This window comes from Microplitis mediator, chromosome 1 (genome assembly GCF_029852145.1).
Source record: "Microplitis mediator isolate UGA2020A chromosome 1, iyMicMedi2.1, whole genome shotgun sequence".
NCBI classification, from domain to species: Eukaryota; Metazoa; Arthropoda; class Insecta; order Hymenoptera; family Braconidae; genus Microplitis; species Microplitis mediator.
This window is the reverse complement of record NC_079969.1, coordinates 27,919,992-27,942,610: the sequence shown is the minus strand read 5'-3', so window position 1 is coordinate 27,942,610 and position 22,619 is coordinate 27,919,992. Positions and strand designations below refer to the sequence as shown.

The 22,619-nt window shown below is 33.5% G+C and overlaps 2 protein-coding genes across 6 annotated transcripts; both read left to right on the top strand.

Annotated features, from left to right (window-relative positions):
• The first annotated feature begins 120 nt into the window (after positions 1-120).
• LOC130664907 (coiled-coil and C2 domain-containing protein 1-like) lies at positions 121-4,782 on the top strand. 2 transcript variants are annotated; one of them, XM_057465094.1, is made up of 9 exons: positions 121-387; positions 1,632-1,755; positions 1,814-1,914; positions 2,003-2,324; positions 2,409-3,720; positions 3,792-4,058; positions 4,257-4,295; positions 4,351-4,441; positions 4,507-4,782. In XM_057465094.1, exons 1-9 carry the CDS (start codon positions 340-342, stop codon positions 4,624-4,626), a joined length of 2,424 nt encoding a protein of 807 aa, XP_057321077.1. In that variant the 5' UTR covers positions 121-339; the 3' UTR covers positions 4,627-4,782. The 2 variants fall into 2 exon arrangements, with proteins under 2 accessions (XP_057321077.1, XP_057321086.1); XM_057465103.1 differs by lacking the exon at positions 4,257-4,295 and having other exon boundaries at positions 123-387.
• Positions 4,783-10,212: 5,430 nt separating this feature from the next.
• Positions 10,213-14,344, top strand: LOC130671594 (transcription factor MafA). 4 transcript variants are annotated; one of them, XM_057475598.1, is made up of 4 exons: positions 10,213-10,321; positions 12,226-12,760; positions 13,065-13,390; positions 13,557-14,344. In XM_057475598.1, the coding sequence occupies exons 2-4, from the start codon at positions 12,247-12,249 to the stop codon at positions 13,938-13,940; spliced, it is 1,224 nt and encodes a 407-aa protein (XP_057331581.1). In that variant the 5' UTR covers positions 10,213-10,321; positions 12,226-12,246; the 3' UTR covers positions 13,941-14,344. The 4 variants fall into 4 exon arrangements, with proteins under 4 accessions (XP_057331581.1, XP_057331590.1, XP_057331573.1 ...); XM_057475607.1 differs by lacking the exon at positions 10,213-10,321 and adding an exon at positions 10,454-10,946; XM_057475590.1 differs by lacking the exon at positions 10,213-10,321 and adding an exon at positions 10,953-11,968 and having other exon boundaries at positions 13,065-13,381.
• The last annotated feature ends 8,275 nt before the right edge of the window (positions 14,345-22,619 follow it).

Sequence of the window (22,619 nt, the reverse complement as noted above, 5' to 3'; positions counted from 1 at the left end):
TCGAGTTGTCGCAGTCACTCTGGGACATGTAGATGTCTCTCTTGCTCTTGGAGATGATTGATTTGAGGTTGGAAAGAGAGGAAATGAGGTATAGAGTAAGAAAATCGGGGTAATTGATTAGGCGCGGCAGTATTTTTGTGCCAATGAAAATTCATTTTTATGAGAAGAGAATGGAAATCAACATGAGCATGAGGATGAAGTCCAGTTGAAAACAAACATGAGGTTTTATGTTGATGGTGACGTAATTTAACTGATAAATGACATGATAGTTTATAAATATTTTAACTGCGTTGATTTTACTCACCATTTTTTTTGGAAGTAATTCATGATTTGAGAAAAATGTTTGGGAAAAAGAAAGAAAATAAGCGGCCACGGACTAATAATCCGGTATTTATTTTTTTTGTCATTTAGTTTTTTTATCCAGAGGTGGAAATTTAGAATTTTGGATTTTGTTTTGGAAAAAGTCAATTAGTGAAAAAATAAAAAAATGCGCATGTAGAAAATTTGAAAATCTACTGGTGGAATTTTTTGAAATATTTTTTTTGGAATAATTTATGGCTTTTAAAAAAATTTAAAAGTTATTGCATCGGATAACGTCAGTGATGAGTGTGAATGTAGCAGACGTCAGATGAATTTAAAATTATAAATAAACTGAGTAAATAATTAAAAAAAATTAAATTTTAAAAAAATGCAGATGTGGAAAATTTTAAAAACTATCTGCAATTTTTTTAAATTTTATTTTTTTAATTATTTACTCAATTTATTTATAATTTGAAATTTGTCTGTCTGCTACATTCACACTCATTCCTAGACTTAGACAATTAAAGATACTGAAGTTAGCAGATGTCTAATAATTTTTGGATTTTTTTTTAGATGATAAAACATTAAAAAAAAATATTTGAAAAAATTGCACCTGTAGTTTTTAAAATTTTCTACATGCGCATATTTTTATATTATTTTTTTGCAATTGATTTATTGAAAAACGAAAATTCAAAAATTTTTAAATGTCTGCTAACTTCAGGATCATGATAATTAACAATTTTTTGATTTTTTTTTCAAAAACTCAATTAGAAAAAAATGCATATGTAGAAAATTTTAAAAACTATTGGTGCAATTTTTTAAAATATTTTTTTTGGAATAATTTATCGCTTTTAGAAAAATTCAAAAATTATTACATCGGATAACGTCAGTGATAAGTGTGAATGTAGTGGAGACAAATTTAAAATTATTAATAAAGTGAGTAAATATTTAAAAAAATAAAATTTAAAAAAAAATGCACAACTAGAAAATTTAAAAATCTATCAGTGCAATTTTTAAAAATTTTATTTTATTAATTATTTAGTCTATTTATTGTTAATTTTAAATTTGTCTGTCTGCTACATTTACACTCATTCCTAGACTTAGACAATTAACAGTTTTTTGATTTTTTTTCCAAAAACTCAATTAGAAAAAAACTAAAAAAATGCACATGTAGAAAATTAAAAAAACTACTAGTGCAATTTTTTAAAATATTTTTTTTTGAATAATTTACCGCTTTTAAAAAAATTCAAAAATTATTACATCGCATAACGTCAGTCATTTTGTTTTCTTTGTGATTTCGAGTTTTTTTATTGTAATTTATTATTTTTTAGCTGGGAATTGATTTTCTGGGAGGTCTTGACCCCACGATGGGAGCTGATGACGATGATGATGGAGATTTGGAAGCCGAATTACATCAGCTGATGATGGGTGACAACCCGCGGCCTAGACGTCCAGGTTTGTTTCTAAATTTCTTTGATATAAATTTCTAAATATATATCATATATTATTTCAGCACCAAAACCTCCAGTGGAGCCAATGAACTTGGATCTGGAGTTCAAAGAAATTGGTGATGATGAAGAACTGTCTGGTGATGATGACGATCCTGAATTATTGGTAACTAATTATTTTATTTATTGATCATAATGATGATGATGATGATGATGATGATGATGATGAATCACTGGTTGGTTTTCTTTATTAGAATGAACTTGACGCAATAATGGGCGATGACGGATCACCAGAAGACAAAGAAGATAAAGAAGAAAGTCCAGCAGCGGCCAGTGCCGGTTCCGAAGAATTAATAAAACTCTTGGAAGAAAGGCTGGAGTTGTACAAACAAGCGGAGACAAAAGCGAAGAATAATAACGACACGTCAAAAGCGAGGCGTTATAATCGCGGTGTTAAAACGCTTCAAGGAATGTTACGCGACGCTAAAGCTGGTAGAAATGTCAACGAAGCAGATATGCCGCCTTTGCTTCCGCGATCAGCAACTCAAGTATCTCAAGACACAAATGCTGACCAAGGTATATTTAATATCTATTTATATCCAACGTTTTATATTTAATATTTAAAATATAAAGTAAAATGATAAGCAATCTGATGTTTAGGGGAATCTGATACTCAAGGAATTCCACTGGAAAATTCAAGTCCTGATGCACCAGAACCAGAACCAGTTGTTGAACCAGAGCCTGTACCAGAACCTGAACCTGTACCAGAGCCAGAACCAGCTCAAGCAACTGAACCAGTGCCAGTTGATGAAGAAAAATTAAATTTATTAAAAAAACGCCAGCAGGAATACAAAATAGCAGCAGTTGCGTGGAAAAAGTCTGGGCAGTTAGAAGAAGCAGTGAAATATATTAAAATAGCGAAACGATTTGATGAAGTGATAGCAGCATTGACAGCTGGAGAACCTGTCGATTTATCTGATATGCCGTCGACGCCGGACTTACCACCAGCACCGGCTGCTACGGCTGTGGAGGTCAGTGACCAGAGCGTCGCTAAGGAAGAGAGCGAAACTCAGGAAGCGGCTGAAGAACCAGCAGCCGCTGTCACTGGCGAAGGTATCGAAGGAGCGCTGAAGGAAAGATTGGAAGTTTATCGCCGTACTAAGACAGCTGCCGAGGAAGAGGGAAACTCGTCAAAGGCACGCAGATATGGACGTATCTGCAAGCAGTATGAGGACGCTATCAAACTCCATGCCCGAGGGAAACCTATTCCTGTTGATGAGCTACCAGTTCCTCCGGGATTTCCTCCCATCGTATTGAATACTCCAGCTCTGGTAGCGCCGGCAGTGGCTCCAGCAGCTCCTAGACCTAAAATTCCAGAGAAAGCTGAGACCAGTCCAGGTGAGGACAATAAACCCACGGCACCACCACGTGGCCAGAAGCCCACGACCACCCGGGCGCAGAAGCAAACGCTATTTTTGCAGAAACGCCAGGCGGAGTTGAAGCGCGCGGCGCTGATGGCCAAAAAAGACGGCGACCTGGAGCTGGCGCGAGATTACTTGAGACAAGCAAAGGGAATAGATCCTCTGCTGCAAGCGAGTACTTGCGGATTGCCCGTGGACTTGAAATCACTTCCTCTGTCCCCACTCGCTAAAGAGGAACTCCACGGAGCCATCGACGCCTCGTCTAGTGACAGCTTCGCTCTGGTGTCTTCCGACGACTGCCAGCCCGGGGAAATCACCGGAACCGACCAGGAGATCTACGACAATCTGGAAAAGCAGTTGATTAAACACAGAAAAGTTTGTCTGGCCACTCGCGACCACGCAAAAGCTCTAGGTGACGTTCCCGGTTACAACAGATGGGAGCGCATGGCTCTGGGTTACAGCAGAGACGTCGACATGCTGCGCGTTCGTCGTCGAGACGGACTACCGCCACCCCAACATCACTACGAATCAAAAACTTATGCCATCGTCCAGTAATTAATTTTTTTTCTCCAATCAACCCCCACTTAAAGTCCTGATTAAAATGATTTTTTAAAAAATTTAGGAGCTGCACGGATTTGACTGACAGCGACCTGGAAATTTCCATAATCCGCGGAGTCAATTATCCAAAAGAAGCTGACAGTTACGTCATCTACGAGTTTCCTTACCCGCCAGAACGTCCGCCGACGGACAGAACTCCAACAGTTCGCAACACGAGTACTCCCGAGTATGATTCAACTTTTACACTGACCGGAAGTGTTGACAGATCGTCACGACAGTGTCAGCGCGCTTTTAAACGGCACGCATTGAAGTGCCAAGTCTGGTCCAAAGGGTAAAAATTAACAATTATTTAATTGAACATCAGCCTATCGAAAAAATCCAAGGGGTTGCATGGGAATCCATAGAGGATTTTTTTGATAGGGAAAATTTTCCTGCTTGACAGTTTAGATAATTAGTTACACTCTTGCTCTTTATTTTTATCTATGATCAGTAAAATTATCCATGTAGACTAGGATATATTAATTTACAGATGCTCAACAAATCCTTTGATGTGTTGCCTCCACCCCAGGTACGATTTCTTAATTAACTTTATTTTATTTAATTAAATTATTGTTTTATTACAGAGGTTTTCTAAGAAGCGACAGTCTGCTCGGTACCGTTACTGTCAAATTGCAGCCACTGGAAACCCAGTGTATTTTGCATGATTCATTTCCGGTACTTATTGATAAATTAATTGACCAATAAATTAGTAAATTATTAATTAATTAAAATAATTGCAGTTGATGAATGGAAGGAAAGCTAGCGGAGGAAAACTGGAAGTTAAAATCCGGCTCCGAAACCCGATCTCGACCAAGCAGATTGAGAAGATGACGGACAGATGGCTTGTTATTGATAATTAATTATTAATTATTAAAGATTCTTTAACTCGCTTTTTAAAAAATACTTTTAATTTAACTGGTACTTCGAAGCGCATGCCTTATTGCACATTGATGTGATAAAATTAACAATTTATTTTTTATCAAATGTATTTATGAATAAAGATATGTAAATATTTACCCGAAGGTTCATTTTTATTTTTGTGATTTTAATTATTATTAATTGATAAGAGTCTATTTGTGGGTGTGGGTGTGGGTGTGTGTTTGTGAAGGTTAATTACGATGGAACTTTGACCCGAAAGGGAGAGACAGAGAGCGAATATATTGCGCATGAATGAGACACTGACGATTACTGGACAATAGTTTGTTAGTGGTATTCACCAGGTGTATTGTTCTCCAGGAAATGTGGAATCAGCTTCTGTCACAACTACAATCTTCAACTGTAGTTACAGTAACTACTCCAGTTGCTAAAGAGTAAATAATTTTATTTTATTTAAACGCTATTTAATTAAAAGCTCACTAATTATTTTTTTAAATTCAAAATTTCATTTATTTAATTGACTAATTTTTAAATATTATCTGGTTCTACTTGAGTGGGGGCAATATGGGCTATTTTTTTTTTTTAATATTACATTCATTAAATAAATTAATTATTTAATTGATTTTCAATGTAATTATAATTTTATTAGTTAATTAGAGTAAAATAAAATAGACTTGGAAAAAAATTAATAGATAATTTTTTTTTCTAATTAATTAATGTACTGAAAATTTATTAATTAATTTTCAAAATTTGACACTATTTATTACTAACATCCAGTAATTAAAAGTTCACTAATTATTTTTTTTTTAATTCAAAATTTTATTAATTAATTAATTTTGAAATATTTTTTTAAAGTTCTATCCGAGTGGGGGCAATATGGGCCATTTTTTTTTTACTTCAATGTTACATTCATTAAATAAATTAATTGTCTAATTAATTTTCAATGTAATTATAATTTTACTAGTTAATTAGAGTAAAATAAAATAGACTTGGAAAAAAACTTGATAAATAATTTTTTTTTCTAATTAATTAATGTACTGAAAATTTATTTATTAATTTTCAAAATTTGACATTTTATTAATTACTAACATCCAGTAATTAAAAGCTCACTGATAATTTTTTTAATTCAAAATTTAATTAATTAATTAATTAATTTTGAAATATTTTTTTAAAGTTCTATCCGAATGGGGGCAAATTTTTTTTTTTACCTTAATGTAACATTCATTAAATAAATTAATTATCTAATTAATTTTTATTGTAATTATAATTTTACTAGTGTAAAATAAAATACTTCGAAAAAAAATTAATAAATAATTTTTTTTTCTAATTAATTAATGTACTGACAATTTATTTATTAATTTTCAAAATTCGACATTTTTTTATCACTAACCCAGTTCTCAAAAATAAATTTTCAAATCCAAAACTTTCATTCCAATCGCGCGTCGCGTAATTTTTAAAAATCAGCCACAAAAAAAAACCTACTGTAGAGTAAAAGGGTTGACAGGGTCGTCACCCCGTGGTGTCAAACGGCAGAAAAATAAAAATCAAAGTAAATACTCCACTGATGCATAAATAATAAAAAAAAAAAAAAGCCACAGGCGTCTATTGATCGACAAGTGATCAGGGTCTCTGGTCTCGTCTCTCGAGAGATGCTCGAAAACAACGGTAGGATTTATTTGCCAATTAGACAATTGAGTCTCGAGCACGTGCGATATCCGTCAGTGGTATCTGCTCGCTCTTAATGTCTATATAAACTCCCGCGAAAGGGTTAAATCAGTGATGCGATCAGAGAAAATTAAACGCTCGGAGATCTACGATCTACATCGCTAATTTATTACGCATCGCTAAAGATTATTTGACGAGCCGGCTATACAATGTAGTAGTTACTGTAGTTACTACAGAAGTTGTAGTAGTAGTAGCAAAAGTAATATTGACCTTTTGCCCCGCGCAGAAAAGCCCAACTGTAAATTTATGCGTGCAAATTAATGATGTTTATATTCATTTATTTAATTTCGCATCACTGATATCAGCTCTATATATATATACATATATTTTATATACATGGTAGTATATTGTACGATGCTAATATTGTAACTTTATTCACTATTTATTTAATAAACTGCTGATAGTCATCATAGAATTACGTAATTATGTGCTGGGTAAGAACTTAATCATCAGTTATCGGGATTTTTATACAAAAAGTTCAAGCGACAAGTTCATATACATTTTATATAAGATTTTAGATGGGAGTTTAGTGTTGCTGATTAGTTTGTTGCTCATCGTTTGCAACAATGTATCACATGGTTATTAGATCGTGATAACTTTTGACCGACGTTTGCAATAAATAATTTTGTTTTATCGTTGATTGATAAAAATATATAAGTAAATATCTATATATTTATATTTATATTAAAACGGGAAAATGATTAAATTGTTTGTCTTTATATTTTTGTACTTGAATAATTAAATAAATATTTTTGAAGATAATCTAAGATGAGGTCAGGCCTAAACATTTTGATAGAAAATTTAATTTGAAATTTTATGGAATTAATTTTAAAATTTATTTAATTTTTAATTAAAAAGGAATTTTCTTATACCCTTGGTGAAAATTTTTCGGAATTTTCTCTGAAAAACTCAGTTCTAAAGTTCTAAAGATTCTTTCAGTTTTTCAGAGAAAAGTCCGAAAAATTTCCGCCAGGGTCAGAAAAAAAAGATTTTGTGTTACAGTAAAAATTTTCCATTTTGAAATAAAACAAAAATTTTCTGAGGACTAGACAAAATTTCTCGCCATAAGAAAATTTTTTTTTTTTTTTAATTTAATGTAAAAATTAACTGAGGGCAAATAAAAAATTTTTGTGTTAAGAAATATTTTTTTTTCTATTTATATTTTTATAGAAAAATTGTCACTAAATTTTTGTATTTTACAAAAAAAAAAAATTTGAATGATTTTCAATCCCATAAATTTGAAAAAAATAAAAATGACCGTAACTAAATTTTTAAAATTAAAATACGCGAGTTAAAAAAAAGTTTAATATTAAAAATACCCGACTGACTATTAACGAATTTTCTACTGCGTAATCTATCCCGATAGTAAGTAGTAAAAGATACCGCGAATTCAAAAAAAAAAAAAAAAACACCATAGACGTCTACAAACATGTTATGACTTAGATTTAATTTATAAACCCAGTATGTAAGTTTACACCCACCGTTGATATAATATTTTAAAAAAATATATACATTTATATATCTATATATACGAGTATTGTATTATGAGTATTAAATATTCATAATATAACACATGATATGTACAATGTACACACATTAAAATTTAACCAGTAGTGGACTTGATCACTTTTCGCTTAATCGGCGCCAAGGCCGGATGTGACGTGATCTCGAGGCGTCGCTATATAGCGCGCGTGGAGATTGGGTTTGTAGATGCGATACGAGATGTGATGTGACCCGATACCCAAGAAGAGGAAAGTGGGGTGTAGAAGGATTCAGAGACGATATAATACATATATATATATATATATATATATATATATATATCATATGTAATACGTAATATGTCTACTCTTTTTTTATTATTACCACGACAGGCCATACATTTTATAATATATATGTACATATATGAGGACTATGTACTACAATGTATCATAAAACTTGCCCGGATGCCTGATTATTCCATCATAATATTTGTCCACGTGCAATTAATTTTATCATTAATGGCTTGTTGTTTTGATTATGATAAAATAATTATTATAATTTACTTATTTATTTTTTTTGGAGCTTGTATTTATTATTTACGATATAGAAAAAAATTGGTAGTATTAAATAGAGATAGAAATAAATTGAAAGACATTTAGTGGTTTTCCGGAGTATCCACTAGTTTTCGGGATGAAACGGAAGTCTCATCATATTTGTCATATCGTGAAAGACTTTTATGGATGTGACATTTTTATTGTTTCATAATTTTTGTAATGAAAATACTGTAAGAGATTAAAAGGATTTTTTTTAGGGGTAAATTATATGAAATTTTTTTTATTTCGAGTGAAAATTATGGACGTGGAAAAAATTTTGATTGTTAATTTTTGTTGCAATTTATTTTTATGAAAAATTTTTTATTTCCCAGCTGACATTTTTTTTTCTTTAAAAAATCCAATTTTTTCCACTTCGACTTACGATCTCTACAATTATAAAATTTCCGTGTAAAAAAAAATTCAAATTAATTTTCCTTTTTCCTTAATTAATTTTTTCTCACGTCATTATCACTAACAATAATTATATCTACAGTAAAATGACATAAAAAAGTCATTTCCACTTTAAAATTCTCGAATCCGTCGTTTTTTTTTTATTTTGAATTGTTTCCAGAACAGTAGAATACAAAACGATTATCCGTTAATAATTGAGCGCGGATAGCAAACAGATGAAGTACTTGCAGCGAGACAAATGGAATCCCCTAGTGTGTTAGAAGCTATACATCGTCCTCTCGCTCTCTCACTCATTTTATTCATTGTCATCTTATATCTTATATATCAACCGTCATCGTGCGACATTAATACCAAATGAAAAAGGTGCGTTTCAATATCTTCGCTCTCATCTCTTTACTAAATCCCAGTGCCGATAAATAAAATCGCGAATAAAAATAATACCGCGGATTCCCGCTTATCCTCATATATATGCAACGCATGTCAATGTAAATTACACTGAAAAATTCGGAGTCATTACGGATTTTATTTAAATTCAAATTTTCTTCGTCACTCCAAGTTCCGGAGTAAAAAAAAATCACTCCGCATACGGAGTTTATTTTTTCCGCAGAGTGATCTAGATTTTTTTAAATCCGCATTCCGACCCGGAGTTTCGGTTTTAAAATAAATTCCCCTTCGCAGTAAATTTCATTTTAAACCGGAGTTTAAATGTTCAAATAAATTCCCCTTCGGAGTAAATTTCATTTTAAACCGGAGTTTAAATGTTCAAATAAATTCCCCTTCGGAGTAAATTTCATTTTAAACCGGAGTTTAAATGTTCAAATAAATTCCCCTTCGGAGTAAATTTCATTTTAAACCGGAGTTTAGATATTCAAATAAATTCCCCTTCGGAGTAAATTTCACTTTCAACCGGAGTTTAAATATTCAAATAAATTCCCCTTTGGAGTAAATTTTAGAGCAAAGGGATCAAATAAATATACAGTCATCCGCTCAGTATTTACTCCGGATTCAACCCGCGTTCCCTCCAAAATTTCTTGCAGTGCAAAATTTAAATATTAAATAATAATAAAGTATAGGAAACTGATAAAATATTTCGGGAAAATAATTCGAAGATAATTTCGCAATATGAATGGAAAGATTTTTTAGCGGTTGATGTGGCGTGTGCGAGGTATCATTGGATAGAGGTTTGGTATCGATGTGCAGGCTACCAGTTGAAGCTGCCGGGGGGCGAGCGGAACCGAGCTGCTGAGCCAGCACTCCCTCTTTCCTCTTCCGTTCCTCTGCACAGACTCCCCCCCGTCTCCACCCCGTCGCATACCTCCCAACGCCGTTCCTAGACTATAGAAGAGCACCGCCTCGGCTTACACTCCTCAGTATTCACTCGGCTCGTATCACTCTCCACACACCCACACCCACACCGATACCACGCACACCCAAATAAGAATATTTTATACGTAAATATTCATTCCAGGTAATTTTTATTTTTTTTATCCATAATCTCCCGCCTCGAATTCCACAAATCCCAGTCTTACTAAAGTCCCCGCTCTAAAACAATTAAAAATATCTTTCATTTTTTTTTTTTTACTAAAATCTTGTACTTAATATGTGAGAAATGATAACAAGACAATTAACAATTTAATCATCCAACAGTTATGTAAATTTAAATGTCTTTTTAAAAAGGAATACCAGAGCCACCCCCAGTAGGGGATGAAAAATGAGAATAATCTCAGTATAAATTAATAGACACCTCAGAAAAGTAGTAAAGGAACTCTGTAGATATGCATTGATACTCAAGCGTTAAAGACGGTATTCTTAAGGTATTTTACTCTCAATCTACCCTCCATGTGTGAGTGTGTGTGTGTGTGAGTGTGTGTAAAGTACGCAGAGGGTTAGAAGTGTGTGAAAATTACTGAGTGGGAGCAGAACCAATGGCAAGTGATAGTACTATCAGCCAATCCTTTGCCAGCGAAGGTCTGACTAGTAAAGGCTCCACCTACTAGTGTGACGTCATGGCCGACTAGCGGCAGACTGAGCCTCTGAGCAGGTTCCCATTCGGTTGGTGTATCTACTGTGGGCCGCGCACGAAATATCCTCAGGTTCGTGGTCCAAACTTACCCTCCCACTCTATATCTATATTCTTAACAGCACATACACACTATCATCACACTGACAACACAAATACCTGTGAGCTTAAACCCATTTCCTATCTCTTACCTTAACTCTGGCGAGTTCATTTTTCGTAAACTCATACTCGGCCCCGGGGCTCTGGTCTTGCTCATTTTAAGACGTACATTTTATCAAGCTCTCGCTCTTTTCAGCTAGTGTTAATAAATATATGTATATATGTATATGTATATACATATAAATATGTTGTTGTACGGTGGGACGTATGTACGAATGGGAAAATACCCAGTCGAGGAGGTGCGAATCCACTTTCAGTGACCGGCCAGCTAATCGGACAGATCTCCTCGATCGTTTCGTGTCTGACATCTACTTTATTTTTTTTACGCTTATTTTTTACCGCGAATTGTAAAACCGAATGACGCGATGATTGATCAGGGTGATGACATTTAAGTGGATTTTTATTTTTTAATTTTTACCGGGAAAATTTTATATTTTTTTGAATTTAAATTTGTGAATTTAAATAGTGAATTTCCAAAATTGTGCAATGGGATTTATTATGATTATGATTATAATTAATTAATGTGGCTTTAAGTGACGTGCAATTGCGTAAGAAAGTGTTCGTATTCAGACACAGGATTTAAAAATTAATAAATAAATAAATTGATGTAGTCAGTAATTGGGACTGAAGTTAAAAAAAGTCAGCAAGACGCCACAGATAAGAGTACCGAGTTGTGTAGAAGCCGCCGAAGAGAGTAGTGGTGGTGGTGGCGGTGAAGAAGACGTATCATTAAACGTAAGTGATAACAAAGTAAATCCTGGTGAGAAGCCGGGTCCTTATGTCACTACTGCAGCCTCCGCGGTAGAGACAACGGCCGCGGAACAAGTAACTGTTGAGGTCGACGAGGTCAAGATGGAAGAAGAGGACCACCTAGCAAGGGAATACGTCCAGGAATTTGTTCTCGATCATCTCGATCCCGCCGACGTTAAGCGCGAGGTGATCTCAGCTTCCTAAACCAAACAATCGCTTCTTATCATTTGTTCATTTTTTATATTTTTATTTGACAATTTAAATTAATGCTTATTGCTTATAAAGTCCTTGCAAACCCGTTGATACCTTGGGACTAACACCTAATTATTTATTTAATTAATAATTAATTTCTTGATCATTTTTTTTTCCTTTTTGTTAATTTTTTTTTTTTTATTTTGTCGAGTACCAACTGGACCATCAATTTCATGAATTAATTTTACTAGGTACGACTAAGCTCACCGGCGATGATGGTGAACGGTAACATCGCGGGCCAGATCGCGGGTCTGGCGTTAGCTCCATTGACTCCCCCGGCCCATGAGCTAGAGCAGCCGCATCCTTTGTACGGTCAGCCGCACATACAAGTGCAGCACGGAGTCCTGGTTAAAGCACCCCCGGGAGTTGCCACTCACTTGACTACTCTGTCCCATCCGGGAACGCCGCCGGACACTCCGCCAGTCTCGGCCTCGCCGCCTCCGCTCCAGCAGCATCATCGCAATGACCGCGATCTGCGTAACGAGAAGACCGGGTTTCTGTTGAATCTTCAGCAGCAACAGCATCAGCAGATACCCCAGGATGCGGACATGCACCAGATGAATGGCGGAATGGGATGGCTGACCCAGTCCTTGAGACAAGAACCTTTGGACTTGAGGCCCCATTGCCCTCAAGAACAAACTCCTGAACCACCTCCGGAAAGTTGGTCTTCCGGTCATCATCATTTTCAAGAGTTGCAACACTTACCCAGGCATATCAGACATGGAGGTAAATTTTTTAAAAATATTCGGGACTTTTTTTCAGGACACAGAAAAAAAAAAATTCTCGACTGAAGGTAAATTTTCTTGATTCAAGAAAATTTTTTTGGAGACCTAAATTTTCTCAGATAAAGTAGAAATCTTCTGCGACCAAGACGAATTTTTTTTAACCAAGACAAATTCTTTTGGCTCAAGAAAATCTTGACTTGGTTCCCGAAAACGTTTGTCTTCAAAAATATTTTCTTGACTCAAGATAACTTTTTTTTCTGTGCAGAAATTTAAAGAATAAAAAAAAAATTTTTGGTAATTTTCAGCTCCATATATCACGATGTCAGACTGCTATGGTCCAGGATCAGGACCAGGAAATGGAATTTTACCTCCAAGCAGTGGAATTCTTAACGGAATGGACGACAGCATGCACACGATGTCAATGCAACCAGGACGACCACTGAGTGTATGCTCAGCAAATTCTTGTGGTCCCGGCGGTCACAGTCCCGTCCATCGTTCCAGCGGTCACTATTTGAACTGCAACAGCAGCAGCTCTCAAGATGACCTGATGAATGACGAGGTCCTGATGTCGCTGTCCGTTCGCGAACTCAATAAGCGACTGCACGGCTGCCCAAGGGAGGAGGTGAGTAAGGTCTCTCATTTTTTAATATTAATTCATTTTCCTGTCGCTTTAATTATTTAACAAAAAATTTTACGTCAATTTCCAAGCATTGATTAATAAAAAAAAAAATTATGCTTAAAAATTCGATGAAATTTTAATTTATAAATAATAATTTTAATTATTCGCGTATGTTAAGATCGTGCGACTGAAGCAGAAGCGACGGACGCTTAAGAATCGCGGGTACGCGCAAAATTGCCGAAGCAAACGACTGCAGCAGCGACATGACTTGGAAACGACCAATAGCACTTTGAAGATCGAGTTGCAGGAAATAAAAATAAAAAATGCCCAACTGACCCAAGAACGCGACATGTATAAGCAGCGGTACGAAATTTTGCGCGCGAGGTGCAGTCAAAATCACGGTAACCATGGGACTCATGGTACTCATGGTAGCCATGGTAATCATCATCAGACGACGCCCCAGTCACAGACCACCGGACAAATGTCGAACCAACATCAGCACCAGGGGCCAGGACACCATCAACATCAACCAGCACCTGGAAGTCCTGAAGTTTATCTGTGACATCGGCGACGCGCCGGCGCCTGTTGGACTTAGGGTAATTAATATTAATTATTAATCATTTATTTTATAGATAAGTTTATAAAGTGATGTGAGCTATAGAACTCTTGTGGATTAAGTGCAATCGATTGATTTTCATTTCCTTTTTTTTATATATAAATATATGAATATAAATATATTTAGCAATAGGATTTAATTGGTGCGTTTATAATTGAATTATTTTTTTTTAATAGTGATTAAGTTTAATTACTATGGAATAATGAGGGGATAGATGAGCAGGGGCAAAATGAGCAGGTCTAATTTTGGTTAAAAAAAAAAATTTGAAAAAATGCGCGAATTAATAAATTTTTTGAAAAAAAATTTATTGTGATCGCAGTCTAAGTAAAAAAAAAAGTGAAATTTGAAAATATAAATGATGATTTTTTTTAACACCGGGAATATTTGAAAAAAAATTATTGAAAATTTAAAACGTCAAAATTAAAAAAAAATTTTTTTTGACAGAGACCCATTTTGCCGCGGCCTCTATTGATCTATTGTTATTGTAAAAAAATATCAACTAGATTGTAATTGTTTATAAATTTAAATTTCTATTAAAAGCTAAAATTTGGTTGAAAAATTTGGCCGTCATTATTTTAAATATTTTTGAATCTATTATTAGAATAGAGGTTCAAAGACGAGCAATAATAAACTTCTTAATTAATTTTAATAAATTTTTCTATGGGGAAAATGTGCAAATGACAGTTTCCAATTGTCATAAAAAAAAAAAAAAAAATAGAGTAATATTTTAATGCAGATTAATAAAATAGGATCACTAATAAGTAACTGAATTTTAAATTAACAAAATAATTGTACGTATACGAGGTCAAGATTTAAATATATTTTTACAGTAGCGAGACTGCTTATATCTCGTGATAAATATTTTTTTTCATTTTAAATTAAAGGAAAAAAAAAAAATTAATAATTTTGAATTGTTAAATATTTAAAAAAATTAATTATTATTTAAATGGCCAAATTAATTTATTTTTTAAAAATATTTTTAATAAAATTGTCAAAATAATTTTTTTTGTTATTTCATTGTAAGAAATTGTGCACTATGTTTAAAAAAAAATGTTTTTCCTGTTAATCTGTATATAAGATGATTATTACGATAATAAAACTAAAAAAAAAAAAAATGTTAATAATTTGTATTTTTAAAATTAATTATTTTATTTTATTTTGCTCCTTCAGTTTTAATTCCTTTGCTTAATAAATAATAATAATAAAATAAATTTACTAAAGTGATTACAAGCATTAGAAGATAACAAATAAATCTTCCGATGCATGCTGTAATTTTTTTGCGAAAAAATAAAATAAGGGGGAACGTAAATGTGGGGTAGTAACAGAGATAGAGAAGAGAGAGAGAGAGAAGTTTATATGAAGTAAAGCTGAGTCAAGCTTTATTGTCAAGTCACGAAACTACCGTGGCCTATCTTTATCTTCTCTCGTGTCACCCTTTCGTATGTAACAAAAGCCTAAGTATTTTACAATATTCTTTTCACTTTACATTTTCATATTCACTGGAAAAAAAATTATTATTTTATTTTTCACTAACGAAATTTTTTTCCTGATTGAAATATTTATTTCTGTTTTTGGAGTAAAAATAAAAGTATGTGTAATAGATATATATATGTAGTGGTGCAAGAAACTTTTGGCGGCGACTGAATGAAGAAATACGAGGACCAAAGAGGAAGTTGATAAAAAGAAGAAAAAGTTGGTGGAGTATAAGTAGAGGAGGAATAGGAATTGCAGTAAAAAGAGTGTGGGTTCTTCTTAGGACGGTTTGAATCGGGTAGAATTGAAAACGAGATCCGGTATTGGGAATGAGGGAAAGACCGCCGATGAGAAGACGAATGATGTCCGCTTTAGTTTTCGGATATCTTGACCCCTGGTCAACGGATCACTATTTTCGGAGTTGGAAACTATTCTTTGGATATTGGCTTTGAATTATATTCAATTTATTATTTATTCACGGACTTTAATTTTTGTTTTATGTCTCAATAATTAATTAACTTTTTTTTCGCTTTTTTATTGTTCGAGCTGACTCCTAGTGAACAAACAAAGAGATCTAAAGCTCTAATGTTATAAAAATCTATAAATTTTACTATCTAAAGCACAAATTTTGATTTTGTCTACAAGAAATTTTTTGAAAATTAGCGCGCGCAATTCAATTTAAATTTGAATTGAAAAATTTTGCGACGAAATTCAAATTTCGCGGTATATTTAAATTAATAATTTTTTGTTGACATTTCCAACTGTTAAAAATTTTTAACATTTCCGGTAAAAATAAAAATTTGAATTTCGAGTAAGAATAATTTTTTTCCGAGGAATAATCGTTTGTGGAAAATAAAAAACGTATTGATTTTGTCTACAAAAAATTTTTTTTAAATTAGCGCGCGCAATTCAATTTGAATTTAAATTGAAAAATTTTGAAACGAAATTCAAATTTCGCGGTATATTTAAATAAATAATTTTTTACTGACATTTCCAACTGTCAAAAATTTTTAACATTTCCGGTAAAAATAAAAATTTGAATTTCGAGTAACAAAAATTTTTTTTCCGAGGAATAATCGTTTGTGGAAAATAAAAAACGTATTGATTTTGTCTACAAAAAATTTTTTTTAAATTAGCGCGCGCAATTCAATTTGAAAAATTTTGAAACGAAATTCAAATTTTGCGGTATATTTAAATAAATAATTTTTTATTGACATTTCCAACCGTCAAAAATTTTTAAAATTTCCGGTAAAAATAAAAATTTGAATTTCGAGTAACAAAAATTTTTTTTCCAAGGAATAATCATTTGTGGAAAATAAAAAACGTATTGATTTAAATAAAAAAAATTTGATAGCAGGTGTGTTAAATCGACACGAGTAAAGTGAATTAAAAAAAAATTTATATTAAAGAGATATCCGGGGATAAAAGGTCCAGGAGTGACTAACAAGATCATCACAGTAGATCGCACGCGCCTTCGCAGGACTAAAACGTTTAGTTATAACGATATCACTCGTCAATCACGCTGATGACTGGTGAGTTGGTGAGCTGTTGAGTTAAGTTAAGGTCTTAAAATAAAATAAGAGACTTTGAACGAGTGGTTTACTGCTAAAGAATATTAAAGTATAAAGGAATCGCGTGGTGTAATACCGCGAAACTTTATAAAATCCAGTTTTAACCAGTCGCTTTTTTTTTTTTCATCCCCGACGGGCTCTCACGCATCGATGAAAAACAATCGAATCCTCTGTCCTCTCGTTCTTCTGTTAGATGACGAGTATAATAATAATCTCACCCCTGCACTCACTGACGAACAGGTTTCATGAGATGATCCGATTATCCTTTGAATCTTTTAAAAATTTTATTTTTCTAAAAAATAGATTTTTTTTAAATTTATATTTTTTTTTAAATATTAATAGCGTATATTTTATATTTTAAATTGATAAAGTTGAGCAATTGGAATTAATTTAACGGGTGTCAAGGTTTAAGGGTGGTATGAATTATAAGGGGGAAGTTAAATCTGCTGCGCAAGGCTTGATGGATAAAAATTATCTCGTTAAAGTTAAGAAACTCCGTCACTTAAGTACTTTTACCTCAACATTTAACGTTACTTTAATTTCTTTTTTTTATGTGACTCATTGTTTTTAATTCTCAATTAAATATTTGATATCTAGGTATCACTGCATCATTGGAATGTTTATAAATAAATCGCAAAGTCAGTGAAATTAAATAAAGACGTTGCATAAATTTATTTTGTTGATGGCCGTCGACCCGAGCGTTGACCCGTTCTTAGTAAATTATTTTTATTTAAATTATTTATTTGTTTTTAATTTTAAACAATCGAGGTAATCATTTTTTAAAATTGTAATTTAACAATTTTTCAAAAATTATTTCTCAAAATTCGAAATTTCTGTTTTTTACTTTCAAATTTTTCTGCATCATACTTTTTTATTTTTTTAAAAAATTTTGCTCATTTAAAGTAAAACTGCGCCGCTGATTATTTCCAAAGGTCGGCGGTTCGAACCCAGCTCAAGGTATTTTCTCCTTTTAACTCCTAGACTCAAAAATCTCTTTTTTCAAAATTTCCTTCGCTGTAAACTTGATAAAAAAAAAAGAAATAAATAATCCGAGCACTGACAGGACCAATGCCGATATTAATTCGATTTTCCGGAATAATTTAACGTCTAACTGATTTGGGAAGGAGTCTAGTCTAGTCCATGAAAGATCCATACTAGTCTATGGCCAGTGATGCTCCTTTTTAGCATTTTTATGTGAGCTGCTGCTGACAGTTTATTTTATTATATCACTAGTATATAAGCCAATGTCCAGCAGTATAAAATAAGTTTTGTCGTTTAATGTTATCATAGATTTATTTTAAATGATTCTTCCATTCCTTTTTTTTTATCAAAATAATAAGAGGTTCAAAAAATATTTAAAAATAAATTTATCAATAAAATCTTTGCCTCTATAAAAAAAAATAGATGAATGTATAACAGATGCAGAGACAAACAAACTCGTAGGACATAATATTATACACGAGGGAAGCCTCGAGAGAATGAGAATGACAGACTTGTTGGCTTGTAGGTATTCGCGTTTTATCCCACAGCTCATATATATAAGCCACCATAAAATCCGATTTGTCTTGTATTTTTTTTACTCCGAATCCAGAAAATCTTGAATCGGTTCCATCCAGTAGCAATCTATTCTCTTATTTTATTTGTCCATTGCATTGGTACTTGTGTTTTCGTTTTCGACGTGGCCGCTCGCCTGGGATCTCGAGGGGGAGTAGACTGAGTCGGCTGGAGGGTGAAGAAAAAGAAGCTGATGCACAGATCGGGTGATGCGACGCGGGTGTAACGCACATACGATCGTATACGATTAGCATGACAACAAGTCGGGGGCAGAACGACAGTTTGTTACAGATGCCTGGACCGAGGGTCCGAGCTAGGACGTTACTACTGTCATCCACTATTTTTTATCTAGTCACGGTCAACTGGCTTACTGGACTTCCCGCCCATTATTAGCGCGACAGACTTACAATGACCGGATAACTACTCTCCATGGTATAAAGTAAATAAAAAATTTTTATGTTCTGCGATACTTTTTATGCTTGGAAAAATAATTTTCACACTTGGGTATAATAATAAATTGCCGAGGAATAAATTTAATTACAAAATTTTTTCTCACTTTTAATACTTGAAAAATTTTAACAGTCAAAGTTTTCAATTTTCAGTACACTCAGAAAATTAAGTACACTGTAAAAAATTCGGAGTGAATTCGGATTGAAATTAAATCCGAATTCACTCCGCATTCACTCCGCCACTCGGAGTTCCGGAGTTTTGAAACAATCACTCCGCATGCGGAGTAAATTGGGAGTTTTTTTTTTAGCGGAGTGATATCGGAGTGACGTGGATTTTATTTCACTCCCAATTCACTCCGGTCCGGGGTTTTAATACTTAAATATATTTATATTAATTTATATTAAACTGTTAAACAACGTGTGTGTGTGCTTGTGTGTGTTCGGATGTGTGCGAATGTGTGCGTGTGTGTGCAAATGGTTGCGTGTGTGCAAATGTGTAGGTGCGTGTGTCTATATATGTGTGTGCGTCTATATATGTGTGTGCGTATGGGGCATAATTAAAAATTCATTCACTCCGCATTCACTCCGGATTTAATCCGCATTCACTCCGCGAATTTTTTACAGTGTAATTGTGTTTATTATCCTAAATTTTTAATTCCAATCATCTAGAATGATTCGAAAGTTTTTAAATGCAAACAGTTAGTGTTATAATTTTTTTTAATAGAGATTATAATATCAGGATGGTAAAAATTACCATCAGGGTGATAACAGTTACTATCAGGGATTGTAATTAATATTATTACGACCTAGATGATTTATACAATCATCTAGATAATATTCACTACTATCGGATTGATAGTAAAAATTTTACTATCACTAGATGATAATTCCTATCATTTAATTTTCTGAGTATAAAAAATTTTCAATCGTGGCCCATTTTACCATTTCTTCATAAAATAATTTTTTTTAAATTTTAAATTGACCGCAGTGTCCAGACTGACCATCTTACCCCTTATTTTTTACAAACCGTCAGCATTTTTTACCAAAAAAATTTTTTTCTCATAAGTGATGTCTGACTTTGCCCCCTCCCTAACTTCCAATGCCTGACGGACAGTTGTGCCAACGAGAAAAAATTTTTATCGCGCCACCTGGCGGATGAATTTAAAAACCGCGCGTTACTATTCCAAGTTCAAATTAGTAGAATAAAAAATAAAAAAATAGACTATTGCTCTATACTCTATAGACAAAAATTTTCTAAGAGCGGTTATGAGAAATTAATAACTAATTATTTGAAGTTAATATGAAGTAGTTTATATGGATGTAAATGATAGCGAGGGAGCAGTAGATGAGTATATAATTTACCCGTTAAAATTAACAATGACGTTCAACAGTTGTTCTGGAGCTTAGGACCGACGTTAATAGCACGTCATGGATTTCCGGGTTGACGTGTGACAAGTGTATTAGCCTCGTTAAGGGTTGGCTACGGTGTTTCTCGGCTCTTGCTACCAGTTATTCATCCACCCTCTCTGGTATTATATCTCACGTGTATTGTATTTTGTACATCCTCTCACATACCAGCTGGTAGTCCAACAAAATATATATGACGTACAGTGATAGTTTCAATCATGACAGTTTCTTTTAGATTTTTTTTCACAATTATCACGTTAAATATTTGAATATCTTAGACTGTAAAAAATCGGGAGTCAATACGCATACGGAGTAAAGGGGGAGTTTTTCCAGGAGTGATTTCGCAGTGAACTGAATTTTATTTAAATCCCCATTCAATACTAAAATAAACTCCCCTTCGGAGTAAATTTTACTCTGGGAGGTTTAAATAAAAAAAAATCGGTCTATCGGTTAACCCTGCGGGCCAGCCCCAAAACTTCCCGCTGTTTTCGAGCTCGTTGAGCTCAAAAACATTATTGTAAATACATTTTCGAGCTCGATAATACTTTTGTATGCCATTGTCTTAAAAAAAAACATTTTTTAGCATTTCTTTCTCTCACGATATCTCGCGAACGAATAAACCGATTTTGATGGTTGAGGCGGCAATCGACGTGTTTTATCAAGTTCTAAAGCTGATCAAATTTTGAAATTGATTTATCGAGTCGTTTTTGAGAAATTTCAAAAAAACGAAAAAAAATTTTTTTTTGAATTCTTTCGTCAACTGTTTCTCTTGAACGAATAAACCGATTTTGATGGTTGAGGTGGCATTCGACGCGGCTTATAAAGTTTTAGAGCTGAGTAGATTTTGGAATCAATCAATCGAGCAAAATAAAAGTTATCCAAACAAAACATTTTTGAAAAAATTTGATTTTTGAAAATATCTCCGAACGCACCGTACCGATTAAGCTCAAATTTTCGCAGCTTCAAGATATTAACAAGCCGCGTCGAATGACACCTCAAAGATCAAAATCGGTCCATCCGTTCAAGAGTTATGAATATTTACATACATACATACGTACGTACGTTCGTACACACATACATACACTCGGACATCATAGTAAAATTAGTCAGGATAATTTCCTAGAACCACAAAACGTCAAAATCTGATAGAAATTCAGTTTTTGCAAATCGGACCGAAACCAATAACTTCCCGAATTTTTGAAAATTTTAATTTTCTTAGCGGGAAGTTAAAAATCATCCGCTTCGCATTCACTCCAGATTTAACCCGCGTTCACTACGCAAATTTTTGTTCAATACTTAAAGGAGGAAAAAATCTGTTGTTAAGATAATGAAAAAAAGGACTAAGGGTCACCAATATCGTGAATGCATTCATGTTTTACATGCAATACGGCACCAAACACCAGGTGGATTCAACAGCCTAGCAGTAGAATTTTATGGTCTTGACCGCGATCTGTAGCAAAAGTAAAAAAAGTAAAAGCAATTTTGGACCCTTTAGTAAGTGGTCAGGAGTCAGGAGTCACAAGAGAAAAATATATGAATAAATGCTTATGTACACATTTATATGACGTGTAAAAGAAAAGCTAAATCATGTTTTCCTTGCTCTAATTTTTTTGTTCGATTTATTAATCTGATAGAAAAGCGGAGTCCGGTAACCGATTTTCGGGCGAAAAAATTCATACCCGGTTTCATTTTTCCAAGGATTAAGGGAAGGATTCGTGAATAAAAAAAATGTTGCTTAGATATCTGTCCCTTCTACTCCAGGGATTTATGGGGGTAGTTTATTGAAATGGCCAGTTTTAGCTTCTATGCACGCAGTAACTCGTGTAGATTTCCAGGTAACTGACGTCTTTTAGATATATCAGTCTATCGTCCATTCGGCACTTAAATTTTTTTTTTACTATTATTTTTATTTTATATATTCCGTGGTAGTTTTTTAAAATAAAAGTTGTTTGAGTTGACGAGTGTGTGGGTGTGCGTGTGCGCTAAATCTTTAATATTCCATTTAATATCTCGAGTTTCTGGAGCGTCTGTCTTACCAGACCCCTTCCATTTCCGGCGAGAGCAAGAGCACAGTCTATATAAATCAAACGAGAGATATTGGCCGTTTTTGCGCGTCCAGGCCGAACCTTCTCTATTCCACAGGACTTTCTGACTCTTCCAAGACATAATTG